This window comes from Nuphar pumila, chromosome 4, assembly GCF_984573655.1.
Source record: "Nuphar pumila chromosome 4, dmNupPumi1.hap1.1, whole genome shotgun sequence".
Classification (NCBI taxonomy): domain Eukaryota; kingdom Viridiplantae; phylum Streptophyta; class Magnoliopsida; order Nymphaeales; family Nymphaeaceae; genus Nuphar; species Nuphar pumila.
In genome coordinates, this window is record NC_143252.1 from 131,492,515 (window position 1) to 131,511,420 (window position 18,906).

Consider the following 18,906-nt stretch of genomic DNA (forward strand, 5'->3'; position numbering starts at 1 on the left):
TAGCCATCCAAATAATATAAAGCTTGAGATTTGTGCCCACACACCATGTCACCCTTTTGGTGAATGATTCCACTAAAGGTTCTGTCATGAGTTTCGAGTTTAATATATCCTCTTTAGAAGGGATGTGTGATGCGATTTTGAAAACAATATTTTTAAACCAAAAACTACGCACCAAATAATAATTTTAAAACCAGTTATTGCACTCGTTGCATAGTAGCAAGTCTGATTGTTTCCTCAGAGAACGGGACTTAAGCAATACAATTCACTTAAAATTTACTTTATTAATATCTCAGAAAAAAAAATTACACTTTTCTTTAATTACAATGTTAACTAAAATAAAAGGGGCAAAAACAATAAAAATAACTATTCTATACTAAGCCTAGGGACTCTCGAACAAAATCCAAGGAGCTGTAGGAAAATATATGACCACCTCAGCCCACCCTCCTTGTTCGTGGCTCGACTAAACAAACTTGTAAAATAAAAATAACAACTATTCTATCATATTCTAAACAGTTAATATAATAAATAAACAAATCAAGAAATGAATTAAAAGAACAATAAAGAATTAATGCAATTAATGATTTACACTAATGATAACTAATCTAACAAATTAACATTAATCAAGAAAACTAATTAATCTAAACCATCAAGAAAGAAACTAAGGAAAATTCAAGATTCAAGAATTGAAACGAATATTAATCTAACAACTAACTAAGCTTTAAGATGCTTTAAACGACATTTAATCTAACTAATAACAAATCTGGAATTAAATGAAAACTAACTAAATCAAGCAATGCATCAAGAATCAAGAAAATCGATAACTAATTATTTAGCAAATTAATCTATTTTAACTACTAGATTGAATTTAAATCTAAACTAACGTGAATCAAATAGACTAAACTAAAGATCTTAATTAAAATAATCTACAGCTAAACACGATTTAAGAAAAATTAATATTAACTATGTTATTTAAAAGAAAACGATAATTTCAAAGAAAAGAAAAGAATTTGATCTAACTAATTTAACTAATCTAATTAAATTTAATTAAACTAATCTAATTTTTAATTATGTTAAACTAAATAATACTGATCTAATTAACTTAAAACTGAATTTAACGTGAACTAAAACTGCTAATTAAAAACAGAAATAAACTATTATCCAAATTTGGCTAACAATAAAAATTTTTAATTAAAAAACGCTAATTAACAATAAGCAACTATTTTCTAATCTAAATACTGGAAATAAAGTTTCTGAAATTAAAATAAACAAGATTAACTAACTAACAAAGAACAAAAAATAAAATATTCTATTTGGCTGTATTAAAAATTATCTAATTAACCTATCGATTAATTATTCTAATCTATTAATTGAATAAAAACTAATTACAACAATTAAAATAATAAAGAACTACTACTATGTTGAAAATAATAAAGAACAAGATTTAAACAATCAATAATCTAGCCTATTAACGAAGATGACAAGAAAGAATTAATCTAACTATAAAAGAATAACTATCTATTATCGATTATCGATTATCTATTGTAACAAAAATATTAATGCATAAACAATAAATACAGAGAGAACGAGTAATTAATTGCTGGAAAGTAACAAGAAACATAAATTAGCAAGAACTGATTAATTACTGAACAAAAATAAACAAACAAAAACTAGATCTAACAATGCAATATTAAAAAGAATTAAAAGGAAAGTAAAAACCCTAATCCGCTAAGTTACAGGAATCTAAATAATTTAAATATATCCTAAATACCAAAAAATAAAGCTACTTTATATTAAACTAACCTAAATATAATCCTAAACTGAATTGAAAATAACGTAATGATGAAAAATAAACTAACTACATTCAACGATTTCAATTAAAAAGAACAATATGCATGAAAATCACAAAAATCGATAAAGACTATTTCTATCTAATTTCTATTTTATAAAAACGTGAATCTAAAACTTAAAATAAAACTAATCAGTTCTAAAACTAAACTAAAACTACTCTAATCAACAAAAATATAAAAATAAACTAATTAACGAGTTGATACAGACAGGTTTTACAAATCCAACTTGAACCGACGGGCCTTTTCGGTTAAGTTTTTTGACTCCGATGACTCAAGACTCGAAAAAAACATCAACAAGAAAACGATCAGAGATTGAAAACTGACTTTAAACGACAAATACGACATATCAAAAATCCAAAGCTAAACTCAAAAGAAAAATGGCCAAGACTCAATTTCTTTGAAAAAAAATATAAAAATAAAAACCGAAAAGTAGAGAGGAGGAGGAAGGCGCACCTCAAGGGTTGCCCGACGAGTTTGGGGGTAGAAAAGAGCGGACTTATACCTCGGGTATCATGCCATAAACGTATTTTTGTTGTTGGAGTTGCGTTTTTACTGTAGCACGCCTGAAAACCGAATCGTCGAAGGAGGAGAATCGGTGGAAGAAGAAAAAAGATCGCTCGGTTGCAAGGGGAGAGTTTCTCGACCGCCGAACGTGATGGTAGATGGTGGTTCACACCAAATCCAAGGTTAAAGTTTTCAGCCGTGGGTACCTCTGTTAAAATACATGTGTAATCTATATATATATATATATATATATTTATATATATATATTGTCTAATATACCCAATAGGGGTATTTTAGACATTTCACAAGTACCCGATAGGGGTACTTGTTATTTTACTTTTATTTTTTTGTAATTATTTTACACTTTATTTTTTCTCTTTTTTATTTTTTGTTTTTTGTCCACATAAGGGGCCCCACCATGGAGTCGATGGGGCCCCCAACGGTCACATTTGTGACCGTTGGGGGCTCCCAATGACTCCATGGGGAGCCCCCTAGGTGGCTCTTCTTTTAAGGCCATAAGGCCACCCCTCCTCTCCTTCTTTTGTGTATATATAGGGGTGAACCCATCTTGTATTTTTCACTCTTGAGAGCTCTCTCTCTTTTCAATAAGAGACATTTATATTTTTATGTTGTGTTGTCTCTTGTGGGTTTGGTGTTACCCCTTTTGTTTGTTCATTAGTGGATATTGTAAGTGCTTAACGCACTCTTTGTTTTTCCGTATATTTCATTACATGGTATCAGAGCCTTGTGTATGCTCTTCTTCTTAATATAGCTAGTTGTGTAGCTATATTCTTTTGTTTTCTTGTTGTATCTCTCTTCGTTTGTCCTCTTGTGAGTGATTAAATGGAAGGGGAACAAAAGATTGATCTCTCCTTCAAGCTCAATGGCTCCAACTACATGATGTGGGCCGCTGCCATGGAGAACAATCTCAAAGGAAAAAAACTTTGGGGATACGTTATGGGCACCATTCCGGAACCACAACTCCAACTCACTAAGATGGATGGTGATCAAGAAAAAACTCTTGAAGAAAATGCCCGCATGAAGGCCATTGAAGATCACCAATCTAAAGTGGAAGATTGGGAAAGTAAGCATGCCAAGATTTTTGCTTGGTTCATGAACAATGTGGAGCTCAAGATTTGCGCCAACATTGCTAAGTTTCGGATGGCTAATGAAGCATGGTTCTTTATGAAAGGTATGTTTACTCAAAAAGACCTTGCTCGTCAATTCTTTCTTCAAGAAAAAATTCGGACTATCAAGCAAGGAGAAATGAGTGTAAAGGATTACTTTAGCACTCTTGGACCCTTATGGGATGAACTATCTTTATTAGAACCAAAGTGGGTTTCTAGTGTGGATGTGGAATTAAGGAGAGAACAAATGGAAAAGAGCACTTTTTCCAATTTTTACATGGGCTTAGGCCCGAATATGAACAAGTTAGATCTTTCCTTCTTCATAGATCTAAGTCTCTTCCCTTGGAAGATGTCATAGCCGAAATATGCCAAGAAGAAACTCGTCTTGGCATGATTAAAGGAGGAGATGATGTTTTGGCCGTATCGAAACCCGGCAACCATGTGAAAGCCTATAAACCTCCACATTTTGGAAGGCAAAATAATTATAATGGCAACTATAGAAAAGCCATTTGCCATCATTGCCAAGAACCGGGTCATATAAGACCTAATTGCCCCAAGTTGAATGAAGCACCTAAAAATAAGGTTGCTTCCGTTGAAGAAGCTACTCAAAAGAAAGAGGAAACTATCAAAGGGAAGGAGTCTTTTTCTCTTGCTCAACTATCGGAAGCACTACAAACTCTACTCAAGATACCATCAACCTCGGGTGCCGCCATAGCTTCTTCCTCTCCTCCAGGTATGTCTTCTTGGATCCTTGACTCTGGAGCTTCCTTTCATATGACCCCTCTTGAAAATGAGCTTTCTGATTTATGTAATAACTATAAAAACTCCTATGTTTCAACTGCCGATGGTACATCTTTACAAGTAAAAAGTTTTGGAACTTTAAACTTTTCCAAAGATTTCTTTGTGCCAAACGTGAGAGTGGTACCTCAACTTAATTTAAATCTTCTCTCTGTTGCTCAAATATGTGATCATGGATGTGAAATCTCCTTCTCAACTAAGGATTGCTCTATACAGGATCTCCGGTCCAGGAAGCAGATTGGGCAAGGCCATAGGAGGGGAGATCTCTATTATATGAGCAACTTGAAACTTCTCACTAACTCTTTTTGTAACCATGTCCAAGATAAAAATATTGAAATTTGGCATCAAAGACTTGGACATCCAAGTTTCTCAAAAATGTACTCCTTTCCATTTGGAAAGAAATTTTGTAATGAGAAACATTTTGTTTGCAAGAGTTGTATTTTTGGCAAAATGAAATCCACTCATTTTCTAAATCGAACTTTTGTGTCCAAAAGACCTTTTGAGTTAGTCCATTCGGACGTTTGGGGTCCTTCTCCGGTCATGTCTAAAGGAGGGTACTCCTATTACGTTACTTTCATTGATGACTACACTAGGTATGTGTGGATCTACTTTCTCAATTTAAAATCCGAAGTCTTTGACTTCTTCAAAAAATTTCATATGATAGTCAAAAATCAATTTTCAAGTAATATCTCTACTCTTAGATCCGATTCGGGTGGAGAATATCTATCAAATGAATTTCAAAATTATTTAGAAGTAAATGGAATTTGTCATCAAAGATCGTGTCCTAGGACTCCTCAACAAAACGGTTTGGCCGAAAGAAAGCATAGACGCATCATGAAAACCACTAGGACACTCCTTATTTTCAAGGAAATTCCAAAGAGTTTTTGGGCCGAAGCCGCCTTAACCTCAACTTACTTGATAAATAGAATGATATCTTCATCCTTACAAAATACATCTTCATATGAAAAACTATTTGAAAGAACACCCGATTTCAATATATTAAGAATTTTTGGGTGTAAATGTTTTGTCCTTACACATAAAAGAGACAAATTATCTCCTAAAGCTATTGAATGTGTTTTCTTAGGATATGGAGAAAATCAAAAGGGTTTTAAATGTTTTGACTTGAAAAATAACAAACTCTATGTATCCAAAGATGTAACCTTTTTGGAAAATGAAAATGGTTTTGTGAAAACTAAAGATATTGACGAAAGTGAATATGCTTTTTTATTTGATCTTCTCTCCCAAGAAGATGAGACTCCTCAAGAAGAGGAAATCTCTAATGAGTCGTTGAATGACCTAGAGGATATTCCTCTTGACAATATTGAAGATGAAAGTGATAGACCAATCCAAACCTATGTTAGGCGTGGTCAACAAGCTTAAATGAGCGCCTTAGAAAAATACTCTCAAGGTTCCAATATAGAAGAAACCTCTTTAAGGAGATCCGGTCGAATCTCCAATCCTCCTAATAGGTTTGTTTCATATGAGTCCCTAACTCCAAGGTATAGAGCGTGTCTAATTGCGTTGCACTCATTTCATGAACCTTCACACTATAATGAAGCCAAAAACATTCCCCAATGTGTTGAAGCCATGAACTTAGAGCTTAGTGCCCTTGAAAAGGCAAAAACTTGAGAAATAACTTCTTTAACCACTGAAAAGAGATCGATTGGATGTAGATGGGTCTTCAAAATTAAAACTAAAAGTGATGGTTCATTAGAAAGTTATAAAGCCTGGTTAGTAGCTAAAGGATATGCTCAAGAATACAGTATAGATTATGAAGAAACCTTCGCACCCGTTGCTAGGATGACCAGTGTTAGGACTCTTATCGCCGTTGCGTCAGTCAAAAAATGGCCTATCTATCAACTAGATGTTAAGAATGCATTCCTAAATGGCGAATTAAATGAAGAAGTTTACATGGATCCCTCTCCAGGAGTATGTATTGGTAAAAATAAAATTCTCAAACTTAAAATGGCATTATATGGTTTAAAACAAACCCCAAAGGCTTGGCATGATGGATTTAGTAATGTAATGACAAGTTTGAATTTTCGTTCATGTTATACTGACACTGCTTTGTTTGTGAAAAGTGCAGGGTCTTCAGTAGTTATTTTACTACTTTATGTTGATGATATGATCATCACTGGAAGTGATGAGCAAGGAATTAATGATATTAAGAAAGTTTTAAAAGAAAATTTTGACATGTCTACCTTGGTTTCTTAAGATATTTTTTAGGAATTGAAGTGGCGTACTCTCCTCGAGGGTACATTCTCTCTCAGATGAAACTTGCTGCTGACATTTGTTACAATTCTGGTATCTCCGATGATAAGAAGATAGAAACCCCTGAAGTCATCAATGCAAAGTTAAGATTAGAAGATGGAACACCTCTCGAGGATCCTACTCCCTATCAGCAACTTGTTGGGTCTCTAACTTACTTATCCATCACTCGGCCAGACATAGCTCATGCCGTCCACTCTGTCAGTCAGTTTCAACATGCACCTACAACCGTGCACATGAGTGCAGTTTTAAGGATCGTCAGATACATCAAAAACACCATAACTAAGAGAGTTTTTCTTTCCTCCTCCTCATCACTTGATTTAATTGCTTGTACTGATGCGGATTGGGGAGGACATCCCAATGACCGAGTCTCAACTACGGGTTTTTGTGTTTTCTTAGGTGACTCTGATTTCTTGGAGATGCAAAAAGCAGCATAAAGTATCCTTGTCCTCAACGGAAGCGGAATATCGTGCTATGGCCACTACAACCTTGGAACTGTGAAAACTGCTTGGGTTGGCAGTTCTATCGTGAATACCGAGAAGGAGGAGTGGGAAGAGAGGAGAGAGGAGAGGTGATTTCCTTGGAATCGGCAGCCACTTCAATTCCAGCGTGCTGCACTAAACATCATTAATATAGAATAGGTTTACAATAACATTTTACAATGGCAAGATTGCCCTTGGTTAGTAATGTAAAATACATTATGATGTATCAAACCACGTGAGGCTATTCTATATGGATATGGATCCAGTACTGGATCCATATCCAATCTATATTCTAATACCCTCCCTCAAGTTGTACATGGGATTGAACCATGTGCAACTTGTTCTTCAGATACCAAAAGCGGTTACTTGTGAGACCTTTTGTGAACATATCAGCAACTTGGTCTTCTGAAGGCACATAGACCGGTTCAATCTCTTTGTCTGCTATCTTTTGTCTGATGAAATGTTGGTCAATCTCAATATGTTTGGTCCGACCGTGATGAACAGGATTGAAAGCAATTTGTACAGCACTTCTATTATCACACATGAGGGTTGAACTTGAGATACTCTCTCCCATTTCTGTAAGGAGATGCCTAACCCAGGTTACTTCTGCTGTGGTAGCTGCCATAGATCTATATTCTGCCTCCGTGCTAGACCTTGCCACAACTTTTTGTTTTCTGCTACTCCATGAGATAAGATTGCTTCCAATGAAAACACAGTATCCTGAAACCGACCTTCTTTCATCTGGGTTTCCTGCCCAGTCTGCATCTGTATAGGCCAATATGTCATGTTTCGGTGTTGCCCATGAAGATTGAGCATATTTGAGTCCATCACCCACCGTGCCTTTTAGATATCGGAGAATACGCTTGACGGCATCCATATGACCAGTCTTTGGTTCATGCATAAACTGAGATACTTGATTTACAGAATATACAATATCTGGTCTAGTAAAAGTAAGATACTGTAACATGCCCACTAAACTGCGATACTTGGTTGCATCAGGATACAACTCGCCATCACAAATGCTGAGTTTTTGATTGACAACACTGGGTGTAGGCACAGGTTTGCAATCTGTCATTCCTGCTTTGGCCAAAAGATCAAGAGTGTATTTGTGTTGAGTTAATGACATTTCTCCATCCTGTCTGTCCACCTCTACACCAAGAAAATACCTTAGCTTTCCAAGATCTTTCATCTTAAATCACATACTCAGCAAAACTTTAATTTGTTGAATACGCTCTGGAGCATTACCAGTGACCACTATATCATCAACATATATAAGTAAGAAAACTACAGTGGTTCCATCCCTGTATATGAATAAAGAATGGTCTAGTTGGGAACGAATAAAACCATGGTTCTGAATCTCTGAGGAGAAGCTTTCAGACCATGATCGGGAGGCTTGCTTTAAACCATACAATGCTCTGGTTAATTTACATACATATGCTTTTGGGTCTCCCTCTGCATAACCTTGAGGTTGCTCCATATAGACCTCTTCTTTTAAGTCCCCATGAAGAAATGCATTTTTGACATCAAGCTGACTAAGGCTCCACCCATTCTCAATGGCCAGGCCGAGGATAATGCGAATGGTTCCCATTTTCACTACTGGACTGAAGGTCTCATCGTAATCTTCACCATATTCTTGGGTGAACCCTTTGGCAACAAGACGTGCCTTGTATCGTTCAATGCTCCCATCCGGTTTATATTTAATCTTATACACCCATTTTGAGCCAACAACATTTTTATCGGGGGGACGACCAACTATCTCCCATGTTCGACACTCATGAAGTGCCTCTATTTCCTCATTCATCGCCTCAATCCATTTGTCAGATTGAACAGCTTGACAAAATTCAATTGGTTCTTCATGTTTTTCAACCTTGGATAGGAAAATCTGAAAATCCATAGAAAAGTTATCGTAACTTACCCATTTTTCAATTGGATGCCTTATCCTGCTTGATTTTCTTGGTGCCTCCACATTATTGGGGAATGTCATGTGTTCTCCAACAGGTGCATCTGTTTGCGCTTTGGGTCTTCTTGTGTAGACATTCCCTTTGTATCTCTGACATTCTGTTTCCGACACCTTATCTGAAACCGTCTCATCATGTATGTTTTCAGGAGCCAAAGCGGTACATTCAGCAGCATGTGAGATAAGTTCAGCACTGAGCCATGGATTATACCAATTATCAGCCATATCACCATGTTCACGACCATAGTTGGCTTTATTTTCTGGAAAGCTATTTTCATCAAAGACAACATTTCTGGAAATTTTGATCTTCTTATTGATAGGGTCATAACACCTGTACCCTTTGTGTTCATCTGCATAACCTACAAATTGGCATATAGAGGCTTTGTCCTGAAATTTGTTTCTCATGGATTTGTCAACATGTACATAACATGTGCATCCAAAAACTCGTAACTCATCATAATTAGGCTGTATACCAAAGAGAACATAATAGGGAGACTGATTTTCAAGGATAGGCATAGGAAGACGATTTATCACATGAGTGGCAGTATGAAAAGCTTCTGTCCAAAGGTTGATGGGCAAATTACAACCATGCATCATACTCATTGCACTCTCCACAATATGTCTGTGTTTACGTTCAGCAATTCCATTTTGTTGTGGAGTATACGGGCAAGAAACTCTACGATGTATCCCATTATCTTGGAGGAAGTTTAAAAACTCTTTGGAGGAATACTCACCACCTCCATCACATTGGAGAATTTGAATATTTTGGGAGAATTGATTTTTAACATAGGCATGAAAGTGACGAAAAATAAGAAAAACCTCTGATTTGTGTTTCATGAAGAATATCCAGGTAAAACGAGAGAAACTGTCAATAAAGGATACATAATATTTACTTCCAGAAGAAGAAGCATTGGGAGCTGGACCCTAAACATCAGAACATATTACCTTAAAAGGAATAGAAGATCTTTTATTTATTTGATGAAAAGGAAGTACATGACTCTTGCAAACTTGACAACTGGAACACATTTTATTCTTTAATGAAAATGAAACAGACTCTGAAAGAAAACCATTGGACACTAACTTTTCAATAAAGACTTGACTACAATGACCAAGACGAGAATGCCAGAGATCTGGCTTATTACATTTGGATAAACTTAGGACGTTTTCAGAGACATGATCAGACTTGGGCTTCAAGACACTGGAGGCTGGATCTTCATTGAAGACATACATGTTTCCACGTCGCTCTCCTTTAGCGAACATCTCCTTCGTTTGAAGATCCTTGACAAAGACAGAAGTAGGAGTAAATTCCACAGATGAATTGGTAGAGTCAACAAGTTTAGATACAGAGACAATGTTTTTCTTTATATTTGGTGCATGAACGACATCAGATAAAGAAATAGATGACTCAGACAAAGGAATAAGGACATTGCCTATGTTTGAAATAGGGTGGTGAGTCCCATCTCCCGTTACAATATTAGATTTTCCAGAATAGGGAACCAAAGTAGAGAATTTACCTGCATTGCCAGTAACATGAGTCGTTGCCCCGGAGTCAACATACCATATTCCATCATCATTCTGTTTCAAGTTCAAGTTGGCCATTGCAGATAAGAGAAGATCCTTAGCATCATCACTGACCCGAAAGGTACCTGCAGTTCCTGGTGTAGCAATATTTCTATTATTTTGCGCTCTGTTTCGATTCTGCGGGTTGAACCAACAGTTGGCTTTGATGTGACCCCGTTTATTACACTGATAGCATGTGGGAACATTCCTTGAAAACTGGTTGTGGAATTTGGTGTGGGTAATAATCCGTGTCCACCCTGGATGGCAGTTCCCCTGCCTCTGCCACGTCCTCCTCGTGCTCGATCAACTATCATTCCTGTGGCAAGAACCTCATGCGTAGATGATTGTCCAGCTGAAGTATCAGACATGCTCTTCAGAGTCATTTCGTATTAAAGCAGTTTGGCGCGTAATTCCTCAAAACTGAGTAATGTAGGTAAGCACAATAAGGAGGTCACAAGGACATGATATTCGGATCCCAAGGCATTCAATGTTTGTTGCACCTTTTCTTTATCTGATACTGGATATCCAACCATGGCTAACTGGTCCGTAATGCTTTTAACTTGATTTAAGAATTCAATAATGCTCATTGTCCCCTTTCTTAACATCTGAAATTCGCGTTTGAGAAACAACACTTTAGCCTCTGATATCTGAGAATATGTCTGAGCTAAAACCTCCCACAAAACTTTGGATGTGCAATCATCAGGAATGGAAATCAATATCTCTTGAGATAATGTGGAAGTGATGTATGCAACAAGAGCTTGATCGCGCTTCATCCAGGAAACAAATGCAGGATTGCGAATAGTATTCGGCAATCCTCCATCTTCTTTGGTTTCGGTTATGATAAATTCTGGAGGTATAGGAGTAGATCCATCCAAGTGACCTGAAAGGTCTTGACTACGAATAAAAGGAGCAATTTGCCTTTTCCAAGTCAGGTAGTTGTTGGTAGTCAATTTTTCTGAAACTAGTTGTCCAAGGAAGTTGGAAGAAAGACCCGAATTGCCTGAAGTATCCATTGGTAGCTGGTTGACAAGGAGAAGATACGGCTTGCCTGAAGTATTAGTGACTGAAACTGAAATGAAAACTCTAGTGGCTGAAGCAATAAAATGACAGAGCAATTTCAAGATAAAAGGTTAAGTAGAAGAGAATAAAGCAGTCGTGACAAAACAGTTTTCAGACCAGCAGTAACGTGATGTTCAGAATTGATGGAGAAGAAAAACAGAAAATAACGACAGCGTGGGAAAGAAAAGAAACAGTTTTCAGGCGATGAATGGGAATGAAGCTGAAAGGAATCTCAGCGAAGTAAAATAAAAGAAACAGTTGATAGAAAAGAAGTATTTCAGTAGTAGAAGGAAGAGAGCAAAAAACTCGCTGAAAAGGGAGAAAGAAATGAATCAGGCGTGACCTGTTTCAAACTCGGCTGAAGGCTCGGCTGAAGGGGATGAAGAGCAGAAGACTCGGCTGAAGAGGTGACCTGTTTGAAACTCGACTGAATAGGAGGAACTCAGCTGTTCTGAAGAGGAGGATGAGAAGACTCAGCTCGTCTGTGAAACTCGACTGAATAGAAGACTCAGCTCGTCTGTGATGGACTGTTCACGATCGCTGATGAGGGAAAATATCTCGGCTGAAGGCTTGGCAGGAAAAGGCTCACGGTAGGTCTCGGCTGATGAGGGACTGTTCACGATCGCTGATGAGGGAAAAATCTCGGCTGAAGGCTTGGCACTTTCACGATCGCTGACGAGAGAAAAGACTCGGCTGAAGGCTTGTCCTTTTCACGATCCCTCACGAGAGCACTGTTATGCCCAGATTAATCGGCTGCTCTGATACCATGTGAAAACTGCTTGGGTTGGCAGTTCTATCGTGAATACCGAGAAAGAGGAGTGGGAAGAGAGGAGAGAGGAGAGGGGATTTCCTTGGAATCGGCAGCCACTTCAATTCCAGCGTGCTGCACTAAACATCATTAATATAGAATAGGTTTACAATAATATTTTACAATGGCAAGATTGCCCTTGGTTAGTAATGTAAAATACATTATGATGTATCAAACCACGTGAGGCTATTCTATATGGATATGGATCCAGTACTGGATCCATATCCAATCTATATTCTAATAGGAACTTGTATGGCTAAGAAGTCTCCTCAGTGATATGGGCATTGTCATCTCTACTCCTTCGAAGATGTGTTGAGACAACAAAAGTGCAATTTATATTGCAATCAATCACACCTTCCATGAGCGTACTAAGCATATTGAGATGGACTGCCATTACGTACGTGATGAATACTTAAGAGGAACCATAGCACTACCTTACGTCACATCCGAGTACCAGTTGGCGGACTTCTTCACTAAAGCCCTTGCTGCTCCTCGTTTTTTGTTTCTCCTTAACAAGCTTTCGGTTATATCCCCGTAAAGCTTGAGGGAGGGTGTTAAAATACATGTGTAATCTATATATATATATATATTGTCTAATATACCCAATAGGGGTATTTTAGACATTTCACAAGTACCCGATAGGGGTACTTGTTATTTTACTTTTATTTTTGTAATTATTTTACACTTTATTTTTTCTCTTTTTTATTTTTTGTTTTTTGTCCACATAAGGGGCCCCACCATGGAGTCGATGGGGCCCCCAACGGTCACATTTGTGACCGTTGGGGGCTCCCAACGACTCCATGGGGAGCCCCCTTGGTGGCTCTTCTTTTAAGGCCATAAGGCCACCCCTCCTCTCCTTCTTTTATGTATATATAGGGGTGAACCCCTCTTGTATTTTTCACTCTTGAGAGCTCTCTCTCTTTTCAATAAGAGACATTTATATTTTTTATGTTGTGTTGTCTCTTGTGGGTTTGGGTGTTACCCCTTTTGTTTGTTCATTAGTGGATTATGTAAGTGCTTAACGCACTCTTTGTTTTTCCGCATATTTCATTACAACCTCCAGCAAATACAAAATCCCAACAAGACAAAGAAAACACAAATACGATGGAAAATAAGAATAATAGAAATTACAAAAAGGAGAAAAAAAAAGGGAAAGAAGAAGTACAGAAAGAAGAGGGGAGAAAGGGGCTGGAGAGGGTGGCGTGAAACCCTAGGCAAAGATGCCCCTCTCTATGTTGGGCATCCCCTTATACAGAGAATTTTATAAAAAAAATTACAAAAGAGGGCCTAATTAGAACTATTTCTAAAATGCTACTTAAAACTTTCTAAATTTCCTAAAAACACCCTGTGCCGCTTCTAGGAGGACTTTTTGGAAATTTTTCTAATTGGATCTTTGGAGTTGGGTTTAATTGAAATATAGATCAGATCTAAAGATCCATTTGGCATAGTTTTGGAGAAGATCTGAATCCAACTCGCCTCAGTACGAATCTGATTTCCCATAAAAGGTTCTAATTTCCTCGTTTTAACTCGGATTCTAACGAAATTCGAACCAGAGCTCCTTCGTACCTAAAACAACATAAACATGGGTACTTAAACTATAAAAGTTCATATAAATGCATGAATTTATGATAATATGATAATGCATTTCATGCATTATCAATGTGTACTGCCATCATTTTGATCAGCCATGCTCCATCTATGGCATCTTTCAGCAAACTCATCTTCAGTAGGACCTCTCCTCATATTCACCTGTCAATTAACTGTGCCTTCTCATCAATCAGGATCAGTGTGTGATCTTGGAGAGGCTAACACCTATGTATTTTACATTTGCTATGTATAATTGGTGGCCTAGGCGCTGGGAGGACTGCCCTAATTGATGCTGCAGGTGGCTATAGCCCAACATGCTCATACAAGATGGCACTGTTATCTGATTGTGGAATCATTTTGTTCCAGGCAGATGTAAATTTCATTTTGAATTGAATAATTTATCAAGAGCCAGGTTGCTTCTTAATTCTTTCAACATTTTCCACTTCATCTCTTTTCCGGAGAAATATATACATAGCATACAAAGTCTCCAGCTAGCAATCACCAGCTTTGTCTTGCTGAAATAATCGTATTTGGTGGTTTTGACATGTATAGGTGAACCAATGGTCTGTTAATCAGTACAATAGTTCATCTTGTTACTGATCTTTAAGAATCACTTTGATGTCACAGGTTTGACAGCAAGAGATTTTGCAGAGATTGTAGAAGAAATGTCATTCGTGAGTTCAAGGAGTTGAAGGAACTGAAGCGGATGAGAAGAGAACCCTGTTGTACCAATTGGTTTTGTGTAGCAGATACGGCTTTTCAATATGAGGTGTGTCTGTCAATCATTGGCTGGTTATTGTACAGTTTCTGAGGAAGATAATCTTTCCTATATTTCTAATATTTTTTGTTTTATCACCGAGCTTTCTTTTCATGAACTCTTAATAGCTTTTGTAGTTATCATTTATTGACTTTTTTTTTACAGTTAATATAGCAACACCGCACATGCCTTTTCTTGAAGCTGTAATGGCTTTTTACCTCAAACACATGCTCTTGACAACATGCACAAATTTGAGATATCATGAGGATCAGGCTATCCCTGATTATTTCCTATATTAGGATTGCTGTTAACATTAGCTAAGCTTTTATTTCCAGGTATCAAATGCCTCAATTCATGCTGACTGGCACCAGTCCTTCAGTGAAACTGCTAACACTTATCATCACTTTGAATGGGCTGTTGGAACAGCGGAGGGAAAATCAGACATTTTGGGGTTTGAAGATGTTGGTATGAATGGGAGTGCCCAAGCAGATGGACTGAATTTGTCTGGTTTAAGTGCATGCTTCATTACATTGCGAGCTTGGAGGCTTGATGGTCATTGCATTGAGCTTATTGTAAAAGCACATGCATTGAAGGGCAGACCATGTGTTCATCGCAGACTCATTGTGGGAGATGGTTTTGTCACTATTAACAAAGGAGATGACATTAGAGGATTTTTTGAGCATGCTGAAGAAGCTGAAGAAGAAGAGGTAGTCTATTTTCTAATTGTTTCCAATTGATCATATTCTGAACTTCTTCTGGAAGTCACAATGGAAAATTATGTGTCAAAGTTGTGAATACAAAGCACTTGGTTTCTGCTGATTGTACTCTTTGTTTACATTTATTCAATTCTCTAAGTTTCAGGATGATGATTTTGTTGACAAGGATGGCAATGATGTGGATGGTGATGGTTCTCGACCTCAAAAACATGCCAAGAGTCCTGAACTTGCTAGAGAATTCCTATTGGATGCTGCAACTGTTATTTTTAAAGAACAGGTATGTTTTAGCCTTGCTAGATTCCCTATTTTTGTATGTTGCCAATGTTAAGTTTATTCCTGTTGATGGAGGCATATTTGATTGTTCACTGCTGTGATTTGGAGTTCATGAGCCTGGAAAGAATGATAGGAAGCCACTCATCATGATGAAATTGATCAATGTCCTGGAACTAGAGACAAGATAAGTTACAAACTTTCTTTTGCTAGGAAATATACACCACCGGTATTTCTTGCTTCATTATTTCCAATTGTTGGATTTTTTTTACTAAAAAGGTACTTGAAAAACATACCGATCACCCTTTCTCTAGCAGTTGATCATGAGTGATAACCAGAGTTACCAGTCAAGGAAGTGGGAGTGGGAAGCGATACGGGAAGCGGGAGCAGGAAGCGAGGCACTTTCAAAAATTTAGGAAGCAGGGAAGCGTGGGACCACTTAGAAGAAAATTACGAACCGTCTCAGAAGCGACCTAGGAAGCGAACCGGAAGCGACCTAGGAAGCGAACCGGAAGCGAGGGGGAAGTGAAAAAAATGAAAAAAATGGGGAAGCGAGGGGGAAGCGTCGAAGCGCCCTTCCCAAAAAAGGGGGACGCTTCCCCATGCGTTTCGAAAGCACGGAAGCGCGCTTCCCCTTTTACCTAGGCGCTTCCGGTAACTCTGGTGATAACTAAGTCAATTGGATGTAAAGAATGTGTTCTTATATGAACATCTTAAGGAGAAAGTTTATATGGAGCAACCACTAGTGTATAGTGAAAATGATCCAAAAAGTCATGTTTGCAGGTTAAAAAGAGCTATTTATGGACTAAAACAAGCTTCAAGGTCTTGATTTGAGAGTTTTTTTGTTGCAATTCAAGGCTATGGTTTTACTTGGTCCCCATTAGATCATTCACTTTTTATTAAGGGTAATAATTTTACCACTGTTTCGAATAGTTTTTCATATGGAGAAACATTTTGTAGGGATGACGAGGACATTCTATTTATAAGTAAGTTGATGTTAGAACGGCCTCGACCCAAAAACTCTTTGAAACATTTTTTGAGATAAGTAGGGTCCTAGCGGTTTCTATAATATGTATGCTTTCTTTTAACTAGTCTATTTTGTTCAGGGGTTCTTGGACAAGATTTTTTATGACAAATCCCATTTTGTTTTAAATAATATTGAAATTCATTGGATAGGTATTCACCACCTGAGTCGGATGTAAGGATGAAAATATTGCTTTGAAATTGATTTTTAATAATCATATAAAATTCTTTAAAGTAAGAAAATACGTCAGATTTAAGATTAATGAAGTAAATCCGTACATATCTAGTGAAATCATCAATAAATGTAACATAGTATGAATATCCACCTTTTGATATGATCGGAGAAGGCCCCCAAACATCCGAATGAACTAATTCAAAAGGTCTTTTAGAGACATGTTTTATTTGGAAATAAAATAACTTTCATTTTTTCAAAAATACAATCCTTGCAAATTAAATCTTTTTCATTATAAAAATTTTCTCCAAAAGTGAAAAGATACATCTTTGAATAGCTTGGATGTCCAAGTCTTTTATGTCAAGTTTCAATATCTTTATCTTGGACATAATTAAAAAATGATTTTGAGGAGAGATTTAAAGAGTCCATGAAGTAGAGATATTCTCTCCTATGGCCTAGCCTAATCCGCTTTTCGGACCGGAGATCTTGCAGGAAGCAACTCTTAGATGAGAAGGAGATTTCACATCCATGATCGAATATTTGAGAAACTAAAAAACGATTTAAATTTAATTTTGGAACTCTAATTTTTGGAACACAAAAATTTTGAGAGGAATCTAAGGTTTCAATACTTTTAATTTGCAAGGATGTTCCATCAACAGTGAAAACATAGAAAGTTTTTGAATTAGTACATAAATCAGATAGACAAATTTCATGTGGAGTCATATGAAAAGAAGCTCCTGAGTCAAAGATTCAAGAACACATACTGGGAGGAGAGGATGATGCTATCGCGACCCCCAAAGTTGATGGAGATTTAAGTAGTTGGAGTACCTCCGATAGTTGAGTAAGTGAAAAAATGTCTCCTCATTTTCTAATGGATTCTTCTTTCTTTGGTGTGGTCTCTTTAACGAAAGCTACCTTCTTCTTGGATATATTATTGAGTTTGGGACAATTAGGCATTATGTATCCCGGTTCATGGCAATGGTAAAAAATAGCTTTCCTATAGCTACCATTATAGTTATTTTTCCTCCCAAAGTGTGAAGGCTTATAAAATTTCACATTGTCGGGTTTACAAACAGCCACACTTCATCTCCCCTTTTAAGTATACCAAGACGAGTTTCCTCTTGACAAACTTCGGCAACCACATCTTCCAAAGGAAGAAGTTTAGATCTATGGAGAAGGGAGGATCTAACTTGCTCAAATTCGGGCCTAAACCCATGTAAAAATTCAAAAAAGTATTCTTTTTTTATTTGTTCTTTTCTTAGCTCCACATCTTCATTAGAAACACACTTGGGTTCAAGAAGAGTCAATTCATCATATAGTGCACCTAGAGAACTGAAATAATCACGAACACTCATGTTACTTTGTTTGATGGTTCATATTTTTTCTTGGAAGGTATTTTTGGGTATACATACCCTTCATAAAGAACCAAGCCTCATTGTCTTTACGAAATTCGGCAATGTTGCACATATCTTGAGCTCAACATTGTTCATAAACCATGTAAGAATCTTGGCATGATTAATTTTCCAATCTTCTACCTTAGTTTGATGATCTTGAATAGCTTTCTTACCTGCATCATCTTTTAAGGCTTTGTCTTGATCTTTTTATCTTTTGATGAGCTTGAGTTGCAGCTCTGAGATGGTGCCCATAACATATCTCTAAAGTTTTTTTTCCTTTGAGGTTATTTTCCATTGTGGATGCTCACACTATGTAGTTGGAGCCATTTAGCTTGAAGGATAGATCAATCTTTTGTTCATGCTCTATCAAGAGTGATAGAAAAGAGAGAGGGAGAGAGAGAACAAAGAATGTGGAAGAATATGTTCACTTGAGTCACCATGAGCACTTGATGATGCCTTTTAACAATCACCAACACTCAGGGACGGACCCAAAAACTTTTATTGGGGGAGGGGGGGGGTGCCCAAACATAAACAAGATATTTCATTTTTCTTGGGGGGAGGCTAGAATTTATTTTAC

At 37.0% G+C, this 18,906-nt stretch overlaps 1 protein-coding gene across 3 annotated transcripts in view; it reads left to right on the plus strand.

Moving 5' to 3' along the window:
• LOC149841088 (uncharacterized) overlaps positions 1–18,906 on the plus strand; it is a 64,911-nt gene that overhangs the window by 34,676 nt on the left and 11,329 nt on the right. For 2 of the 3 annotated variants that reach the window (XM_090003582.1, XM_090003584.1), the window contains exons 4-6: positions 14,625–14,766; positions 15,090–15,461; positions 15,610–15,747. In XM_090003582.1, the coding sequence (XP_089859708.1) occupies positions 14,625–14,766; positions 15,090–15,461; positions 15,610–15,747 (652 nt within the window). The remainder of the gene's footprint in view (positions 1–14,624; positions 14,767–15,089; positions 15,462–15,609; positions 15,748–18,906) is intronic. The other variant, XM_090003583.1, reaches the window with a different exon arrangement.